This window comes from Hippichthys cyanospilos, chromosome 5 (assembly GCF_059441005.1).
Source record: "Hippichthys cyanospilos isolate Australia breed blue-spotted pipefish chromosome 5, RoL_Hcya_1.0, whole genome shotgun sequence".
NCBI lineage: Eukaryota > Metazoa > Chordata > Actinopteri > Syngnathiformes > Syngnathidae > Hippichthys > Hippichthys cyanospilos.
Window position 1 is genome coordinate 18,025,134 of NC_142373.1, and position 21,452 is coordinate 18,046,585.

Sequence of the window (21,452 nt, forward strand, 5' to 3'; positions counted from 1 at the left end):
TATTTTAAATCGAATAGCATATTGTATCAAACTTTTTTTTTATATAAACAATCTTGTTCTTTTGCTCAATTTTTGCTGAGTTCATAGGGTGGTCTGGCTTGTAGTCCATGAAATACGGTAATGTTATAAGAAACAATTTTACATTTTCATTTGAAAATATTTTACTGTACTGAGTTGTGTTTTTCTAATGATCCAAGTGTTGCCTACAGTAAATGGGTCAAACTGACAACTTAAACTAAATAGTGAATGTAGTTTTTCAGTACACAACATCAGCTTGGCTTTGTATAATAAATATATCGATTTAAAATAGCATTTGCCTGCATTTTTTTTTAAATTCTTTATATAGTTAGTTACTATTATATTAGTGCGACTGGTCAGTAACCCTAAGAGGGGTTGCAATAGTATAAGTAAATGGAGGCTACATTCAGATCGTGCTAGCGCGGCACTCCAAAATTAGACGCACATGTTTGCACTTTCCTCTGTCAGGGGTATATTAAGATATTTATTAAGATATATATTATTTTTGCATTTTTTTTAAAATTTATTTTCAACAATATATTTGTATTGGCGCAAATAGCAAAGATAGATTTTCCTCAATGAGCTTGACACCCCTGGTCTAGACCATTCTTAGTGCATGGAAAGAAAAAAATGTGATTTATTCCGAATTTTGTTGTATTTCCAACAACTGCCTTGGCCTGGCCTGGTGGGCAGAGGCTTTTATTTTTTCGTTACGCTTGATGGTGTAGTGCGTAACACTGAAAACTAACTAGGGGCCAGTCTCGGTCTCCCCTAATAGGACTTCAAGATGGAAAGTAAGTGAAGCATGAAGGAGCAGTAGCTTCACTCTTGTCTCCTCCAGTGCTTTCGGCTCCTTACTGTGACTCCAAGTCAAAGCTCAGCCTCAGGCCATTATTCGTGCTGTGCAAGGACAACAAAACATCCAAAACATGAGACGGCCAAGCTAGCTGAGGATTTATTCTATATCCGTGTTTCTCTTCATCTCTTTAATAGTGATTGCTTAAAAAAAAAAAAAAAATTAAAAATTAATTTAAAAAATTGCTTAATGAATGATCAGTTTTTGCCACTTTTTTCTTATTTTGCTTCAATTCACTGAGCATTGTGCTGCTCCGTCAACTGTTTTGTCACACTTTTGCCAATTGGGGCAATGTAATGGACAGAGAGAGGCACGCACAAAGAAGAGTTTCACATCTGCCTCAGTAAGATGCATTTTTTGCAATGGGTGAAGAAATATGATTGAATATATGCCTGATCATAGCTGACTCTTAACACATGCTTCATCAACTGATGCTTAAAATATTATAACAGTGCAACGCCGATACTATTTATTAGCTTGTCAATGGCGTTTTGCATTGTTTGTTAGCATTGAGCTAAACAAACTTAATTCAGACAAAGATTTGCAGCGGTTTTAACCGCGGTTATCAATGTTCTTGTGCTAATATGAACTTTGCCATCAAATAACTTCAATTTTCGAGTATTTAAGAATGAACACATGCCGTTTTGAACCTCTACCTGTTTTGTTTTGATCAATGGCCCAAATCGGGTTGAAATTGAAACCCGGGGGGTTAAAAGCACAAAATGTGGACCTCACTTTGCTTTATGTTTAGTTTGACAGTCAAGCCTCTTATTTTGAAGGAATGGTCTCTCTCTGCTAAACTGCTTCTTATTGTGAACTCAGATGAGTTTAGTTCACTGTCACCACACAGCGCTTATTTCTCAAACCTTAGCTCACAAGTCAAAATCAACCAGTACTTTTTTTCGAAAGCAAAAACGTGTGATCTGGAATATAATGCTGACGTTAGACATCCAATCGTCACTACATGTTGGTTTTATTGACACTTTAGCCATTCCTTACTCAAGCGGCGCTAATGAGAAGCCGCACCCGCTGATTTCGGAGTTACCGCCCGATTGGAGCGCATCATCGGTTGTGCGTTTATAAAAAATTCAAAGACGCCCCCGCTGGACCCCACCTCTTGGTAATGAGTCGCACAAATATGAAAGATAGTATAAATGTTAGTCCGCGCTGTGGTGCCGAGTAATGAGGCCGCTTGCCATCTGGGCTTTCAATTAGCGTTGGCGTAGACAGTTGGATACTAAGCACTTGTGGATTCCTAGTCGATCGTGCGGGGACGCAGGAGGTACACCGTGTGAAACGGCCCTGATGTTAATGGCACGTGTCGGCGGGTTTGTTTGCAAAGAATTGGCTCCATTGGATTTCATTGTATTAGACATAGAAGGGAGCTGAAATATGAAGGTAGTTATCTGCTCAGAGGCTGCGTGGTGAATTGACATCCTATTCAGTAAGGGTGATACAACAGTGCTGGAGATGTCTTGCTTTTCGCCGTCTTGAAAGATAATCGATTGTCGCTTGACAATAACAGAAGTGGGAGGAAGAACAGGTTTTTTTTTTTAATGTCCTCCACAAATACATTGTTGTGTTTTTTGCCTCTGCCAAAGACAATGTGCTGTCAAAGCTATTTGATCGTTTATTAAACAAAATAAATACACAAATTGATCATTCAAAATGTCCCCATGGTGCTCAGAATAGAGGGGAAAAAAATGGTTTATCAAGTAAAATGGCATCCAAGTGTGTTTTTGTTTTTTGTTTGTGTCCTTCCATTGTCTCCCATTCAATGCGGGCCATTTTTTTTTGTCCAGTTCTGATAAGTCTGAGTCAGTCTCATAATTTTCCAGACTCAATACTGACGAGCTGAAGGCGCTTTCATCAGTCACCTGACCAATGAAATGCAACTATTTGAATGGGAGACAATGGAAGGAAAAACTGGCCGTCAACGAGGCGATGTCACATCAGTTTAGTTCCGCACATGTTGTCATAGGAAATAGTTTCCTCGAGCTACTAGCGAAGACAAAACACATTTGTTTGCCGTTTTTCTCAATAAACCATTTTTCCTTCCGAGCACCACTGACCTGTATCTGAAATCAGATTTGAACATTTTTCTTCCCTTCCTCAAAATAAACCTTACTTTAGCAAATAATATATGGACACGTGCATGTCATTTTCCATCTCCTTCAGCATGCTCTTGTTCCTTCTGGAACTAGAGGTATTCTCAATGCCCTCTGAATAAATGAATGAATATATTCACAGTCATAAAACTAATATAGTCATTACAATCTAATGTGGGTACAGCTATATTGTCTATCTGCTCACGCGCATTTATAAGCCTGATCTTGAGGTGCTGTTAAATGCGTAAGCACACGAAAGCAGCACAGCCTTAGCAGGGGGGGAAAAAAAGCTCCCGCGGTGATTTTCTTTTCCGCCTGCCAAAAGCCGTTATTGTCAGGAGGGGACAAAAATGAAGAAAATGACTTCCCTCCCACTTCGGATATGTTGACTTTGTTCCAACTATGACCGCTGAATCCCAATTAGCATGTCCAGACACTAGGCTGTCATCTTCCGGAGGCTACGGCTCTAATCAAACTATGTTGCCGCTGTCTTGATAACATAAAAGCGTGGGGCCATTTTGTAAATTGATGTCTAACGGATAACATTGCGCCTCACTGCCCAAACAAGCGATCGCATGGTAGAAGGGGACAGCATGTTATGTTTTACAGCCGTAGTGGCCCTTGCTAACCGACAAATAACGCCATTACCATCAGCATAATGCCAGTGCTTGAAGGTAATGAGCTCCCATTGTGTGAGGATGAAGTGCATCTCATTGTGCATACTAATGGGCCACATAAGCCTGTGACAGTGACGGATTGGTTGTGTTTTGGAGACAACAATTGCATATTAAAACCAGCGGCGGCTTATAGAAACGTCTTATTTTCTAATTACTGTGTTTATGAGTTCATATTGGTGAAATGGCTCATTGGCTCCGGGCTGCTTATAAAAATGCTTTTGCTGCAAAAGTGCTGTTTTGTTTCCACTGGTCGACTTCACTACTTCACAACGTTTAGAGCGTGACATCCACTGGTTGCTGATTACACGATTTGAACTCAGCTATTTTGAGACATTCCTTAACTTAGGCCCTCAACTTACTAAGCCGTGTAAGGGTCATCTTGGCCCTCTGCAGCGTCGGCCAATTATTCGGCTCCGAAACATCACTATGAAAACACAGCAGCGACGCCAACTACTGCACATGCACTTGCATGCGTTTGATGTAGTACTCCTCCGTGCCATAGGTGGCAATAGTCACTGTTCCTACCGCGCACAACGCATTGTGGTATGCCTGACGTAGCTTTAGTTAAACTGCTTACATTTTCACTCACATTGGATCTCTTTGTGCTCTTCTGTCCAGACGGGTAGCATTACGTCAAACACCATAGTTGGGATGAGAAAGATAATTTTAATTAATAAATTAAATGATGCCATTCTTGATGGTGTGCATTATAAAGGTTTCGACTTTTGTCCCGCTTGTTTTTTCCGCGTTTGTCACTTTTGGTTCTCGTCTCGTGCTTTAATTCACGAGCTAAACAGCCACTCATAGCGGGTGAAAGGCGTGGCTTCAGTTAACGAGATGACACGTCCTGTTTTGAAATCCAGTCACCAAAAATAAAACTAATTTCATGAGAAATTAAATCACAAATAGCAAGATTTCATAATGTTGACAAATTTAAAAAAAAATCTGCTCTGCAGTTTCCACCAAACATTCATTAAACATTTTATTACGTTATTGTTGTGTTTGCCGATTCAGTTAAGTGTAGGTGTCAAGTGTAATGAAGCCACCAAAACCTGAACCCTAATTAATCATCACAAAGAAGACATATTGACAGAAAGAGGCACTAGCATTGAGCCGTTTCCAAAGGACAGCAGCATGATTGTAAATAATTGCACCCCACAGTATGATGGCAACACTTTTCTCTGACCTTCTAAAATAATCATTGGTAACACAAAGAGGCGTTTTGGTGCATGTGTGCGTTTTCATTGATGGAGGCCCCGTGGTCCATTTAATCGCTGTCAGTGGATAGAACAAAGTTTACTTTTTGAACAGTGATCGCAGTGTGTTGTATTTTTATATGAATGGACGCATTTTGAGGTTCCTTATGATATGAATAGATTACACTATGTTCCATTGGACTGGACAAATGTTTACATTTGTGAAGAGAAATGAAAAATGTGATCGATACCACTGTACATACATTTGTATCCATATGAATGGATGGATACATTTAGATACATGTTTACTTTTTCCTCCCCAAGTATTACAGTAAAGCAGGATCTGAAAATAGCTCTCCACATATGAGTTAAAATCATAAAATTAGATTGTAGAGCTCGAATTGCGTCAGTTTTGCTGATACCAGCGAAAACCATGTTTAAATCTCACCGGCTCCCAAAGGTACCTTCACATACTCGCATTTGAGAACCATTACTGTATGATGATGCGTATACAGTACATCTATGCCTGCATACATCAAGTACATGTGAAAAAATGGACAGCTAGCTTTTATGCGTGCTTTTAATATTCCGAACGTGTGGGTGTGCACACATATAAATAGTGTTTACATGCTGTGTGAATAAATGTGAATTTACTGTACCAGGCCATGTGCAGCTCTGTATCATCATTGTCAGTGTATCGCACAGGAGCATCCAGTTCCCGGGAGCACAATGTAATCTGTTCAATCATTCACTTATTGGGGAACAATGCGCAATCTCGCTGACCTCTTTTCTCCGGCGACCCTACTGTTTGTGGCTCATTTATCACCGCAGCTGGAGAAAGGTCATATCAACAGGGCTGATGGCAGGACTCATGTGAGGTGGAAGACACTGATTTGATAACATTCCCATTAGCTGCTTGCCGCCTGGCACATGCCGTCGCCCGGAGCAAGAGGTACAATTTAGCCAAGTGATGGCCGGTTAGGTAAGCCTTGAGGAAGAGGATTTTTTTTCAAGCGCTTTGATGCACTTGGTTTTACAAAAAAATTTTACCCCCAAAATGAAGGCCAAAAGTAATGATGCATCATATGAACGATAACTTTAAAATTGTATTTAACTTTTTTATTCATCATTATTCGACGGCATTATTTTCGATAAAAGAAGCAAGCAGGCTGTCGGCCATTTTATGCAAGATCAAATCAGATCTCGATTTCAAATTAAATTACCGTAATTCTAACCTGTAACCTGAATAGACACTGTAAAAAAAAAGTACTTACACTATTCTTATAGATAATAATCTTATTCATAGTCGTTGCGGTTAATGGGGGGGCGAAAAAGGTTTTCTCATCTAAAACGGAGAGGATCATAAATCGTGGGGTTCAGGTTTGACTATGATGTCTCCAGCTAGTTCTTTTTCGAGTGGCAAATATGGATGTGTATGCTCCAGTTAAAGAACATGTATCGTTGCTCCATTTAGCACATTTATTAACTGTGGTCTGCAATAATACAGACAAAGAACAATGTTAACATACATACATACATACAGTACATACACCATTCAATCCACTACTCAACAAGCAGCATAACATTATTAACTTTTAATCTCACTGCATTCAGCCCTAGCCACACACAAATAAATGCTTCCTCATAGGAACGAAACGCTATTAGCATAGTTAGCATGCTAGCCGAACACAACAATTTAAGCGCAGTAATGGACGTCACACACAAGCATACACCTGCTCTATAACACACAGCTAATGTCCAAATTGAACGTTACAAGGAAATAAACTCACCTTTCGTCACATACACACAATCACAAATGTGCTGGAATGAGCGTTATAAGCAACTTTATCAAACTACGTCACGGACTGAACGATGTCGCGGACGAGGAAACAAAAAAACTACGGTGGGTCATTCACGTTAAACTAGTGGTGCGTTCACGAAATGCTCACAGCATGGGAATCTACAACATCGCACACAAACAGCACATCGAACGAAAGTACAAACATACAAACAATGTGGGCTTTCTAACACAGCCGCCCCCGACAATTCGTATGAATTGTCGAATCTAAGGTGGAAAGTCCAGTCAAACAGAGGGATCTTCGGCCTCATCTTCAAGTTTTGGTAGCTTGATCAAGCGAGCTACTGGGCGAACATAAATTCGGTCCTTGACTTTCACAGTAGCAGTCCGAATACGTCCATCAACTCCAGGGTGAGTAGCAGTCACTGTCCCAACTGGCCATAAGGCTCGCGGAAGCTGTGGATCAACAATAAGAACCACTTGGTTTGGTGTGAGATCTTTCCCTTCTTTCTGCCACTTATGTCTTTCCTGTAAACTGGGTAGGTAGAAGCTGATGAACCGAGACCAGAAGTGATCGACAAGAACTTGACTGTGTCGCCATCTTCGATTTCCAAGGGTGTTACTGGAGTCATAAATAGCTTGAGGGAGTGATGCATCGTAGCGGCCCATTAACAGGATACTAGGCGTGATGGGATCTGGATCTGCTATGTCAGATGACACATAGCCAAGAGGCTTAGCGTTCAGGATGCCCTCAACTTCTACAAGGACAGTCCTAAACACAGACTCAGGAACTGACTGTTCCTTAAGAACAACTTTAAGAGCATTCTTCACTGACCTCACTTCTCTTTCCCATATGCCGCCGAAGTGAGGAGCACTTGGGGGATTGAAACGAAAGTCAATCTGTTGTTCGGCCAATTGTGCTTTCAAGGAAGGAGCCATTGACTCGAATGCCTCTCGTAGCTCCCGATCTCCACCGACAAAATTGGTTCCATTGTCGGATAAGATCTCAAATGGTTTACCTCGTCTAGCGATGAAACGTCGCAAAGACATCAGGAAAGCATCGGTGTCAAGGCTCTCTAGGATGTCTAAGTGCACACAACGGGTAGTCATGCACTTAAAGACTATGCCCCAACGCTTCTCTGTCCGACGTCCAAACTTAACAGAATAGGGGCCAAAACAATCGACACCTGTTGAGAAAAATGGAGGTTTACACAAGCGTAAGCGAGCTGCTGGTAAATCGGCCATTTTGGGGACAGAAGGGTTGCCACGCCATGCCTGGCATTGCAAGCATTGGCTCTGGTGTCTCTTAACAGCCTCCCTTCCTCGCAGAATCCAAAACCGACGACGCAGTTCAGCTAACACTCTTTCGGGTCCAGGATGTAAGAGTGTCTCATCGAAATCCTGGATGATGAGCTTCGTCAGTGGATGCTTTGGATCAAGCACAATTGGATGGATATTGTCTGATTCTAGCTGCTCAGCTCTTCGCAACCTCCCTCCAACTCTCAGAAGGCCGGTATCCTTGTCATACTCAGGAGATAAGGAACTCAAATGGCTGTTATTTGGTAGTGATCTTTCGGCAACAAGTGCCTTGACCTCTTCAGGAAAGGTCTCAGATTGCGCCTGCCTCAGGAGGAGATTCTCAGCTTGAATGTACTTGGCAGCATCGTTAGGCATGCAAGAATCTCGGACAGCCGCCCCATGTAGGGATGTAGCGGTAGCCTTCAGCAAGTCCTTCCAGGTGGGAAAGGCGTTGACATCAGGGAGTTGAATATCAGAGTTTATAGTCACATGGCCACAAAATGCGGATTTCCTCAACTCGCTATCTTGTGGCTCGAGGTGGACTGTTGGACTGATTGGCCAATAGTCCTCAGCATGACGGAGGAAATCAGGTCCTTGGTGCCAACGATGTGGTTGGGACAGCTCCTTCACAGTCTTGCCCCGAGTGATATCGTCAGCTGGGTTATTTGCACTATCCACATATCTCCAATTGCTTACTTCCGTAAGGTTTTGAATTTCTGCCACACGGGTGCCCACAAACACTTTGTAGTGGCAAGATTCGGATTTTATCCAATGGAGGACAGTTGTGGAGTCCGACCAGAGAATGACATTACTAATGGGTAAAGTAAGCTCGGTCTGGAGGACACCAGCTAATTGAGCGCCAGTGAGTGCAGCACTCAACTCTAACCGTGGCATGGATAATTGCTTCTTTGGTGCCACGCGAGATCTCGCCAAAACAAAGGAAACATGAACTTGGCCTTGTACATCTTCTGTCCGTAAATAGGCAACGGACCCATACGCTCTTTCGGAAGCATCACAGAAGATGTGAAGATCTCTACGTGAACCAGGAATGTCTGTCGATGCTGGTGCATAACATCTAGGAATTTCTATTTGGATTAGGTCTGGAATCTCTTGCTCCCAAGCAAGCCACCTGTCCCGTAGACTCTGTGGCTGGATAAAATCATCCCAGCCTAGCTGCTGTTTCCATAGATCCTGAACCAAAATCTTGGCTATCGTGGTGAAAGGTAGGATAAAACCGAGTGGATCATACTGACAGGCTAATACCTTGTAGACCTTCCTCAGTGTTGCTTCAGATGTCTCAACAGTTCTGTGTTTGTACTTCAGGGAGTCGTGGAGGCAATCCCAGCGTAAGCCAAGAGTGGGTTCCTGAAGGTCCAAACTTGCTTTGGACAGCCACAGCTCACTGCTCTCAGATCTGATTTCAGGTGGAAGGTGCTTAATGACTGCGGGCTCGTTGCTAGCCCACTGGCGTATTTCGAAACCGCCAGCATGGAGCACTTGACGCAGATCATCAACAAGGATTTTTGCTTCCTGCTTTGAATGTGTGCTGCTCAGACAATTGTCCACGTAAAATGACTGTTCTACACAATCAACAAGATTGCTGTTGGACTTACTTGTGTCCTGGACATGTCGCTGCAGAGCATAAATGGCGCAGCATGGGCTACATGTGGTTCCAAATGGTAGAACTTGCCATTCATAGATTTTGGGTTTGTCGTCCCTTTTCATGTCCCTCCAGATGAAACGCAGCACTGATTTATCATGTGGCAAAAGGCGAATTTGGTGGAACATACTTTTAATGTCACCGCTCACTGCTACAGGATACTGCCTGAATCGAAGAAGGACGCCTAGCAATGAAGGTCCTAGAACAGGTCCAGGTAGAAGATGATCATTCAGGGACTTCCCTTTGTACTGGAAGGAACAGTTAAAGACAATCCTGTCTTTGTTGTTGTGCCGCACCATATGATGAGGTATAAACCAAGATTCTGGTGTGGAGCTAGCGACCTCAGGTGGTATCTCTGCCACATATCCCAACGATTCCAACCTCTGGATTTCTTGGCAGTAGGCCTGGGCACGGTCCATGTCTTTGGCGAGTCTTCTTTCGGTGCTGCGGAGGCTTGGCATCACTGTCTCCATGGGAGCATGAAACGTGGTGGAGTTGACTCGGCGAAGTAGTGGTGTTGCATACCTTTCTATCCCGTCTACAGGAACTCTGATTGTGGATGTTTCGAGAAGTTCCAAGGCTTGTTGATCTTGCTTGGATCGGGTTACCTGCTTCTTGTTAGTGTACGGTAACACATCGATCTGCCAAAGACGTTCAATATTCTTGTGAAGCTCACTGGTTGGTGAGACCACGGAGGTGAACAGGCACTGTTGCTCGGAGATGGACACTTCATCTGTAGATGTGGGACCTTGAAGTGACCATCCAAGCTTCGTGTGGACTGCGATGGGCCCCCCTGGTGGACCAGAACGTACTGGCTCTGTGGGGGCCAGAAGGTGTGGCACGTCAGACCCAATAAGCAACAGCGGTTGAGCATGGTCAATAGGTGGCAGCGGTATATTGCGAAGATGTTTGAAACGCTGCTGAAGTGTGATCACTGGATAGGAATGCTCTGCTAGAGCAAGATTTTCAGAAGTGAATGCTTGACTTATCTGGTATTTCTCCTGAGGCTTGGATCGAGAAGAAATGTGGAAAGCAACAGATGCACCATGTAGTTGCACTACTTTCTGGTGAACTGTTCTGAGGGCGAGTGTCTCTGGCTCTGAGATGAGATTCAGATATTTAACAGCTTGTGGGAGGATGATACTTCGTTGTGAGCCATCATCCAGCACTGCGTAAGTCTCTAGTGCTCGGTCTCCGTTATGCAGTAGAACTTTCACCACCTTCAGCATTACTGTAGGAGATCTGTTTGGTCTGTCTAGATACACCTTTGTTGTGGGAGCAGTCATCATAAGCACAGTCTTTTGGATTTGCTGCACGGCATCATGTAGTACTGTCAGATGTTGCTCTTTACAAGTATTGCAAGGTCGTTTGAGAGTGCATAATTCTGGCTTGTGTGCTCGTCCACACTTGAAGCACCGCTGTCCTTCGGTTAACCATTCAACAATCTGGTCGGTATTCAATGTCTTGAAGTTGGTTCAAGCGTTGAGAAAATGCTCTTTATTATCGCAATGAGGACAGTATGGTTTAGGTTTGGAGATGGGCTTTGGTTTAGCAGACCGGTCTTTGGGATATTGACCTTCACTGGTGGCAAGGACAAGTGTGGTTGATCTCTCCTTTGGCTTATCACGCGAGCGATGTTCCTTCTTTGTAGCTTTTGGAGCTTCATGAGTGTAGAGAGAAGCGGCTCTTCCGGCAATGCGTTTTGCTTGGGATTTCATTTGCAGCCAAGAACTCAGATCATGTAATGTATAAGTCTGGTCAGTACCTGAACGAAGAATCCCTTGGGACAGGCAGTGTTCAACAAATCCGTCACGGTAGCTTGGTGGCATCTTACTGAGTAGTCGATCAACATGGGATCCACATTTTAGTTCATAGCCATTCTGTCCTTCCAGAGTCCTTAGCATGCCTACTAATGATTGTATTGATAAAGCAAAGTTGTCAAAAGCCTCGCAGTCTCCAAACTTGAAGGCCTGAGTGTTCAGGATGGCACCTAATTCACTTTGGACAAGCTGGCGTGGTTGTCCATACTTGTCTTGCAGAGCTTGCATGGCCATAGTGTAAGGTCTCGGGTCATGCATAAAGGCCTTGGCGAGCTGGAGCGCACTTGGTAGTTTCAGGTGTCCAAGAAGCACTTGATATTTGTACTGCTCGTTCAGGTGGAAATGATTCAGTGAGTTGTCAAGAGCCATCTTCAATAAAGCAAAGTCACTTTCCTTTCCACTATCGAAGGAGGGAATCATAGGTTTAGGAATACCATATGGTGGTCCAAAGGGTGGAGAAATGTGAGCCAACTGTGGTTGCAGTGGATCAGGTGGCGGCAGGATGGGAGAAGAGTACGATTCTGGTGCAACAGGATAGGTGAAGGCTGCATTGGAAGTATAGTAGTTCCCAGGTGCCACGCTCGAAGGTAAAATTGGTGGTGATGCGGTTGGCAACAGTGGCGGCACATTTCGGCATTGTGTAGGAGGTGGTACCATATGTCGCACTGGTGTATGGATTGCATGTAATGTTTGAGGTGGAGGAAGAGATATTTGAGGTAGGGATGGTAATATTTGCGGTGAAGCCGTGAGGACAACCGGAGGTGGAGTTGTTGGGCTTTGTGCATTAACATCTTCCGATAGGCATGGTGAGGGTCTAGCGTCGTCTGTTTCTCTGGCTTTCTCTTTAAGGAGAGAAGTGACCATCTTAGATATCTCTACCTCTCTCTCTAGCTTCTTGAGCTGTCGCCGTCTTTCCAGTTGTCTTGTTAGTGACTCCTGTGTCCTAATTGCTTCCTCCTGCATCCTTTGGGCCTCTCTGGCTTGAGTCTGAAGTTGCTGACATTCATATTCTACTTGCTGGTCCTCTGTTATGTGCTGCTGAAGCTCCTCAAGCTCCATTTGCTTTACTCTCTCATTCAGCTGTGCCTTTTCCACATCTGAGAGAATGTTGGTCGGTAATTTGCTAATGGAGGCACGAGATGACCAAGTGGACTTGGAATTTGTGCTTCTCCTGGAGGAGCGAGTTCTCCCACTTTCTGAAGATTGAATCTCCTCATGTGCCGATGAAGTGGCTTGGTTTTGTCCCATTGAAGGGAGAGTTGCAACCACATAGTCGGCCAGGTACGCTGGAGGGCGTCGCTCTCGCTGTGAAGCACGCTGGGGTGTGGATTCACTTTGGTCATTTGTTGGTTCCATACTTTGCATTAAACTCGATCCGGCTCGGAGGTCCATAAAACGGAGAGGATCATAAATCGTGGGGTTCAGGTTTGACTATGATGTCTCCAGCTAGTTCTTTTTCGAGTGGCAAATATGGATGTGTATGCTCCAGTTAAAGAACATGTATCGTTGCTCCATTTAGCACATTTATTAACTGTGGTCTGCAATAATACAGACAAAGAACAATGTTAACATACATACATACATACAGTACATACACCATTCAATCCACTACTCAACAAGCAGCATAACATTATTAACTTTTAATCTCACTGCATTCAGCCCTAGCCACACACAAATAAATGCTTCCTCATAGGAACGAAACGCTATTAGCATAGTTAGCATGCTAGCCGAACACAACAATTTAAGCGCAGTAATGGACGTCACACACAAGCATACACCTGCTCTATAACACACAGCTAATGTCCAAATTGAACGTTACAAGGAAATAAACTCACCTTTCGTCACATACACACAATCACAAATGTGCTGGAATGAGCGTTATAAGCAACTTTATCAAACTACGTCACGGACTGAACGATGTCGCGGACGAGGAAACAAAAAAACTACGGTGGGTCATTCACGTTAAACTAGTGGTGCGTTCACGAAATGCTCACAGCATGGGAATCTACAACATCACACACAAACAGCACATCGAACGAAAGTACAAACATACAAACAATGTGGGCTTTCTAACATCATCCCCTCGGGGGTGCTTTGCAAAATATAATTGCACTAGCTGCAGGTTGACTTGCTAGTAACCGAATACGGATTACTCTATGGGGGGAAAATGATTCATTTATTATTCAGAATATTTGCTTGATTAATGGGATGCTTTTAACAATGATGTGAAGATGGAAATGGAAGAAAATTTAGACGGAATAATCTTGGGGAAAAACAAGTTCCGCTATGGCAATAATGCAGCTCGTATATACTGTAGCCTGTTTGCTTTGTTCCCTATGTGCATCAGCTCTCTTTATAGCGGTGTGCTGTGGCATTGTGAAGGAAGCGTCAGGACTCCCGCTAACTCTCTGACTGATGGGACTCCTGATGTATATTTTTACTTGCAACAAAAGTCAGAAGGAGCAGGGGATCCCTACTGAATGTATAAACAAACATGACTGAAGAAAAAGTTTGAACAGACACTGAAAAAATCTTACATTTCCTTTTTTTACGCCACTCTTCAAAGATTGCAGTTGAATAAATGTTGCATTGGGTTGGTTGATTTACTCATTCTTGATTTAATATATTTTCTAGCCTTTTCAAACTTATCACTTAGAAAGATTAACAAATTTTAATACTCCTTTATTCTGATCCCAAAAATATCCATGCAAATGATGAAATCTTACCTTTAGCATATTGGGAACTTCATTACTTATGGAATTTGAGGGTTTTTTTTTTTTTTTTTTTTTGGTAGTGACGTTTTTAACCAGGAAGTGATGTCTGGTTGACTGAAACCGTGCTTCTTGTCAAGTGGCTGCCACGCCCCCTTCATGACCTTCTAACGCCAATCAGCTGCAAAACAATAACAAAAAAGGCAACGTAAACATATGCGCGCACACAAAAGTAAATGTAAACGACAACTTGCGTCAAGAAACTTAAGAAGAAAAACACCCCATCAAATGAGTATTTACACAGCATGAATGTTCTGTATAAATTCATTCAATGCACATGCCTCATTTCTATACAACAAAGCTAACATTACAGCAATGGCCTCTTCATTGTAGGAATTGTGCCAGCTTTCATTTGTAATCTTAAAAACACACTCACCACTTTCACACGCCTTACTGTAAAAACCTTGAACTAATAATTTGTTGCTTACTTGGCAGGCATTGTTTAAACTATTTTTGCCCAACTCCGGTGTACAACCAAAAGTAAAAGAGGGAACGACTGTTCAGATAATGTGGTGGTGTTTTTATGCTGCTTGGCCAATACGGGGGCGGTGTAAAGGTGGTGCGAGGGCCTTCCTGGCTGCTCTGATGTCATTTTAGCCCTCCCAGGCCATTTTTATCTGCTTGGGCAGGGCCAGTGCTCGGACTGCAAAATTAGCAAGGAATTCTTGGAAATACGCCCCAATGAAGGAAAACAACGCCTTCAAAATTATCTGTCATATGATTGAACATCTTGAACATGTTTTTTTTTTTTTACAGTTTTAATTGTAAAGCCTGGGTGCATCCTTTAATTAATAGATCAGCGAAAGAAAAAGATGATAATAAATCATTTAGTCACATCAATTGCAATGATCTGTTTTGCTGAATTAAAATGAAACAATTTGGTAATCATTTTTCATGATATGGTTCTTCTTCCTAAAGAGTTCGTTTTTGTTTTGATTTATACACCGGATTAAGCGGCACTGTCCATCCGCCCTGGGTGTTCATTTCAATCCCCGGCCCCCCCAAAAGAGACCAACTGCGTAAATCCTTGTAAGAAGACCCAAAGTAGGGTTTCGAACATCCATCTGTCACTTACATCTGCCGTCGGCCTAAAAATAGTCTTGACTTCACGCCTCAATTTTGTGACGTGTTCCCATGCTTGGAGTTTTGTGATGTCGTCTTCTCACTCAAGTAGTATGATGTGTTAAAAAAAAAAAAGAAGAAGAGCAGCTGAGAGGAAAACCATGTAGTGAGTCATGCAGCCCCCTCTGGGATTCACCCCGGCAGATTTGAAAGGCAACACGACATCCTCAGACGACTGAAAGAAATGTTATTTGTGTTTCTCTTCAAAAGCTGGAGATTGGTGTGTTTTATTCTTCTTTCATATATAGCTTTACTTTTTGGGTCATGGCACAGTTGCGTATGGGGAAGCAAATTGCACACTAATACAACACACACACACACGTATGTATATGAATGAATGTTTATCACCATTGCAGAGTTTAAAACTAACTGGTAAGCCAATATCAAGATATATATATATATATATATATATATATATATATATATATATATATATATATATATATATATATATATATATATATATATATATATATATATATATATATATATATATATATATATATATATATATATATATATATATATATATATATATGTGTGTGTGTGTGCACACATACATACAACTTTTGAAAATGAATGTGAGTTTTTGTAATACTGGTTCATTTATTGTTTGTTTGATTTTTTTTGAAAGGTTTACTAAATGTATGGGAAGATGACCTTGCCAAAATAATGACATGTTAAATTTCATTCACAATTTGATGAAAAAAAATCAACCCTGCACAAAGAGAACAAGGGGTAGAAAGACACTCAAATTCACTTGATGATCCGTGTGTACGCGGCACACATTCGTATGTCAGTGCGCTTACTTCACACAAGCTCTGATGTATCTCGTCTTTTCTTCTCACATTCTTCTTCCCTCAACACCACTTATGGAGTCTGCTCCAAGGCATTCCTCGACCCACTTAATTCTTCGCTTAGATTTTGTGAACTACAGATGTCTGCCAGTCTTTTTAACCCGCTTCATGAAATGTGCGCATGGCAGTCTATCGACCTTTGAACTTTGATGGGGCGTTTGCCCCAAAAGGTTCAACTGAATTCCGACTGAAGGAGCCAGGGAGGCCCGTCCACCTTATTGCCGCCCTTTAATTAAAGCTCGGCATACTCAAATGTCACTTCCCTTTTTCCCTGCCTTCTTGTGGCACACGACAAACTGCTGTCGCCTCCGATGCATTCCTGTCTGCTATGCAAATGGCGTCTTTCATATCCTCCACAGCCTTCTACAGGGATGACTCCTTTTGTTATATTTTAGCTCAGAAGAACAAAAAGGAGACGAGTGAAAACCATTTTGAGACAGCGCGACTAACACTGTTGTGTTGTCGAACAATGTGTCAGGCATACACTACAGTATTTGTTCATGTCTGTGCATTATGAGCAGGCACAGTGCCAGAGAGCATTCTTGTCGATTCATTCACGCACAGTCCACACTATCCCAGGGGTGCCAGAAATACAGTTTGTGCGGCCCGTTTCCGTTTATATTATCATGTACTGTCATATTTTTTGCTTTGAAGAAGTCTGACCAGCAATTCTAATTAATAAATACCCTCTATGAAGCCCCGCTGGTCTCAAAACGACGTATGAATATGAATGAAACTGCAAAAATGTGTGTCCGTTATAGAGGGCAACTGTTGTGCCACTTGCCCTCAACTGAAAATGACATTGCAGTTGCTCCCAACAGTAACAAATAATAAATACTTAGTAAAAAGCAAGGATAAGGAAATATCTTTCAAGTTATTGCACCAATTCTATCCAGCTAAAAGTTAGATCAGTAAAAGATGTAGTTTTTGCCATAAATGCCCAAAAACCATATTTCATTTATTTTGACATTGTCCATCTATAAGTTTAGCTTGGCAGAAATTATGTAATCTTGTTCATAATATGATTGAAAAGGATGTCATGATAACCTGGAAGAATGTATTGTCTGGCTTTGTTGAATATAATAGTGAACAAAGTGAATCTATATTTATTCATGTTTTTGTCAAAGTATCACATTCAATGCTCCAAATTTGTTGGACAAAAACCATGCTTTAAGTGTTTTATCACAAGATTATGCCATACATATTTTCAATTAGATATTTGGACAATGAAATTATTGCAATAAAAAAAAAAATGTCTCAGCTTGTGAACATCACATAAATGCTGATAATTATTCATAATGTATTTACTAATAATTACATCAGTCATAGGAAGACAAATACAGATTTTATTGCAGATAAAATGAGAGAATATACTGCGCAATTTTACATTTAATTTTTAAAATTCAAATTAATTCAATAATTGGTCAATTTATTGTAGTTGAATGAACTATTAACACATTTGAACCTAGACTGGACTATTATCAATGCATTTAAATGTTTTAAAATCTGTAAACGATATTGTATGTATTACTTATCAAATATTTCCAACAGTACTACAATGAAAAATTTAACATGTATAATGAGCATTTGTAATTATTTCCCTAAGCATAATTTTCATTAGCGTTAAATCATCTGTGAATAATAACCAAAAGTTTTGAATTATTTTAAATTTATATTTCAGATACCCACGTTAACACGTTTTTGTTTATTTTTTCTCTCATGTTTCCGATGTCAAATTTTATCAATTATCGATGAATCACCATTTATTTTGATAATTGATTAATCGTTTACATCTATTGTCCAATTTTTGTTTCAGCCTCTCTCTCTACTTTCTGTAGTTTTTTTATGAAAGCAAACTGTTAATATTTTGTGTCCAATCAAAATAAGACCTTTGCAAACATCTGTTTTTATTTTGAAAAATAATAACCAGACGCTAACCGAATCGATTCAAACAATTTTGGTGATCATCAATCCATCATGTGTGGCATTGCGTAACAATGTTGGATTTTTTTTTTTCCACTAAATAAACAACAGTAATTGGTTAATCCACAATAGAATGTTTTTTGAAATACATTTGAATGCAAAATAACATTTTACCCAATTAACTCATTTAATTAATGAAATAATCAACCGAATATATTTAAAAGTGACAGCCCTACTCATTTGACAAATAACCGGCATCATCCGTCCATTTTAAAAGTTAACAAAAACATTGACCTTTGCTCCGAAAACGACTCCCTCCAGCCTGTTTACTTGCCCCCTCATCACCCGCGCTGCATGTCATAGGTTGATCTCATATCTCGGCCTGTTCCCTAAGCAACAGATTAAATACTTAACATTATTCATTTTCTCCCCCCTCCCTGCCCCGGCATTAAAAATTCATCCACTGTGTGTTGTGTTAAAAGCACATTACGCAAGCCTGGGTCTAAATATACCCCCCCCCCCCCCTTCTATTGGAGCCTTCTCTAGGTGTTTCGCCCTATCTGTGTGCATCATGTCTGTAAATTCTCAGGAGGCAGGCCGAGCGCCGGCGTGGGGGAGTCTCCGGGTTGGCTACGCGGAGTCGCTGGCATGCTGACAAACAAGCTGGCTGAAGCGAGGACCCGCACGGTCGTCATAGTGAAGCAGAATTCGCGGCTCATCATCTACACCCTCGCGTGTGACCAATCACCGCCGAGGCCATTTATCGCAAAACGGGAATCTGTTCACCTTCAATGACCGAAAGCTTCATTTACGCCTCTGTAATTGGCTGCCTTTGAACAATAGTGGCGGAAGGGAAGAGATGGTCCGGTTGCCACTTTAAACCCCCGTAATTGGCCTCAGAAATACCCGCGCAAAAGGGAGAAATATTTGTACTATTATGTGGCCTGCCTGTGAAGAGTTTCCCACATTGTCCCTGTCCTTGCGTGGCTTTTCTCTGACCTCCAACTGCCGTGTTACAAAAACACGGATGTCGGGTTCAGTCAGTGTGTCTCAATTATTTTTTTTGCAAAGCCCCCCCCCCTCAGGAAAGAGAAGCCTCCAACCCCACTCGCCACGGTGACTATAAACAACCTCATTATCTATGAAAATTGTATATGCATCCCAAAAATGTAATTCTTTTTCAATATTAGCAAGAGAAAATCTCAAATGGTCTCGACAAATGAAATAATACACTTTGACTTTCTGCATTTTAGACTCCTGGCATATTGAATAAAAGCTGTGTCCTCTGTGAGCGGCACAGTTTTCTTTTGTTTCGCCGACCCTTAAATCTTTTCGGGTTATTGGCAAACTGCTTAGCTGCTTTTTCCTCAGCGTTACTCACACTGCATACAAAAATACTATTCCCTAAAACTGCGGAAACCTCAGTTTTACCAACGCTACATCAGATGTTAACTAATTGTATGGTGCTCTTTGTCACATTAAAGCAATGCTTCACGGTTATTTTTTGCAAAGCCCCCGCCCCCCCTAGAAAAATGAAAAGTGTGACTATGAATCAGATCATTATCTACAGAATAATAGTTGTGCAAGTATACCTAAAATGTTAACTTTTTAACATCAAAAAAAGAACAATGCAATATAAATCGATTGTACTTTTTACAGGGTTCAAACAGGTTACAGGTTAGTCTGAAACAGAAAAAAAATGTGCATCAAAGTGCCTGCAGTAAAAAAAAAATGTCAATCCTAATTTAAACTTAACATTTTTTGTCAACTGAATGGTTTGATGCTGAAAATATGTAGTCAATCAATAAATGATAATAAAATGTAAATACATTTGGATCATTGACAAATATCAAACATTTTAACCTGGAGAAAGAGGTATAAATCATTATGCTGACTTACTACATTAACCGCAATCATCATTAATGTGATTTAGGAAAAAACTGTTTGTTGACGGCAATTTAAAAAGATTGTAAGTCCAGCACCGATTTCGACAATAAGAGCCCCGGTGCACCACCTTTTGGCATGAATGTGCAATTACACTTCACACAGCAAAAGCAAAACCTGTTCCCAGGCTTCATACGTGCCTCCCCAGGTATTGATGGTCTGGCAACCACTTGTCTTACCCTTTCTTTCACCCAAACTCAAATCGCACAAATTGGATCAGATGGAATTTTCAAAATAAATGCAACTCTCACAGCCTCCACCTTTCATACTACTTCCCAGATGGAAGTAGGTTTAATTTAATTCTCTATTGGATCAAATGCAGCGTGTGACTAACAAGTGTGGAGGATCCACTTTCAGCAGTCACATGCTCAGGCGCACTACCACAAATATTCACACACACACCTTGCGCTGTCTGGGTGTTTGACCTATATATTCGGATTTGCATGATTTTAGTGGCTGTAGCTATGTTTTTGATATCAAATAATATTTTAAAAATAATACTATAAAATACAATTATTGTTCCCGCAATGGCAAAATCTGAATTCTAGTGAATAACAACAAAGGCGGCACTGAATTAAAGGCATTCTTGACTATTAATTCAGCTGTTTAATATAATATACTGTACAGGAATAGTCATGAACTGGCTAAATGCGCACTAACACTGCCTGCCTGACCACAATATGTGATGATGCATTTAAGTCAAATGGGAAAATTCTTCAGTGTTCGTCTAATTGAGTCAGCACTGATTTGTTCAATGTGCTTCGGTGGGTATTTTCAAACTACGGTCCAGTGGCTATTTGCGGCCTGGAGGTATATATTAAAATGACATTTTGACATGATTGGCAATGCTATCTAAAGTAATGAAAAGCTTTGGTGTTGAAAAAGAACTACCGTATGTATAGACAATGTGTAATTGCTTGTTTGAGTGATACAAGTGTTTAATTCGGTATAGTAATAAATAAAAAGGAGGCCCTTATGTCTTTCTATTTGTGGCACTCAGAGGAAAAAGTTTGCTCTACAGAATAAATATGTGTTTCTTTAAAATGATCCATCAATTTTGGGGGGGGGGGGATTTCCTATCAAAAGTACTGTATTATGAAACGAGCTCTAATAATAAGCGATGGAATGACTTTTTATGAATGCAAATTAGACATGAATGTGAATGGCAGCAAGAATAGTCAGCATAGCAATAAATTCTCTCAAAGTAGCTGATGAAGAAATAAACACAAACAATAAAACTGTCATGATTGCCGTTAGAGCCATACGCGAATAAATAATACATAAGCGGCTGTGCACATTCAAAGTAATTGCCATAACTGCCATTGCATTGTATGATCTTGAGTGCAGAAATCACATAACAGTATGATAATTGATAAGCCCGCAAAGCAAAAGCGGAGAAAGCT

At 41.0% G+C, this 21,452-nt stretch overlaps 1 protein-coding gene and 1 long non-coding RNA gene across 2 annotated transcripts; both read right to left on the minus strand.

Annotated features, from left to right (window-relative positions):
- Window positions 1-6,313: 6,313 nt before the first annotated feature.
- LOC148423846 (uncharacterized) lies at window positions 6,314-9,010 on the minus strand. Its single transcript, XM_088415601.1, has 2 exons — window positions 6,646-9,010; window positions 6,314-6,348 (listed from the first exon to the last, which is right to left on the minus strand). The coding sequence occupies exon 1, from the start codon at window positions 8,844-8,846 to the stop codon at window positions 6,939-6,941; it is 1,908 nt and encodes a 635-aa protein (XP_088271727.1). The 5' UTR covers window positions 8,847-9,010; the 3' UTR covers window positions 6,314-6,348; window positions 6,646-6,938.
- Window positions 9,011-12,935: 3,925 nt separating this feature from the next.
- Window positions 12,936-13,430, minus strand: LOC148423847 (uncharacterized). Its single transcript, XR_015865718.1, has 2 exons — window positions 13,268-13,430; window positions 12,936-12,970 (listed from the first exon to the last, which is right to left on the minus strand). It is a non-coding gene; the product is annotated as an uncharacterized LOC148423847 (long non-coding RNA).
- Between the last annotated feature and the right edge of the window lie 8,022 nt (window positions 13,431-21,452).

Bases quoted from the DNA above. Each gene is read 5' to 3' on its own strand.
- LOC148423846 (XM_088415601.1), bottom strand. From the start codon at position 8,846: ATGCCACGGTTAGAGTTGAGTGCTGCACTCACTGGCGCTCAATTAGCT.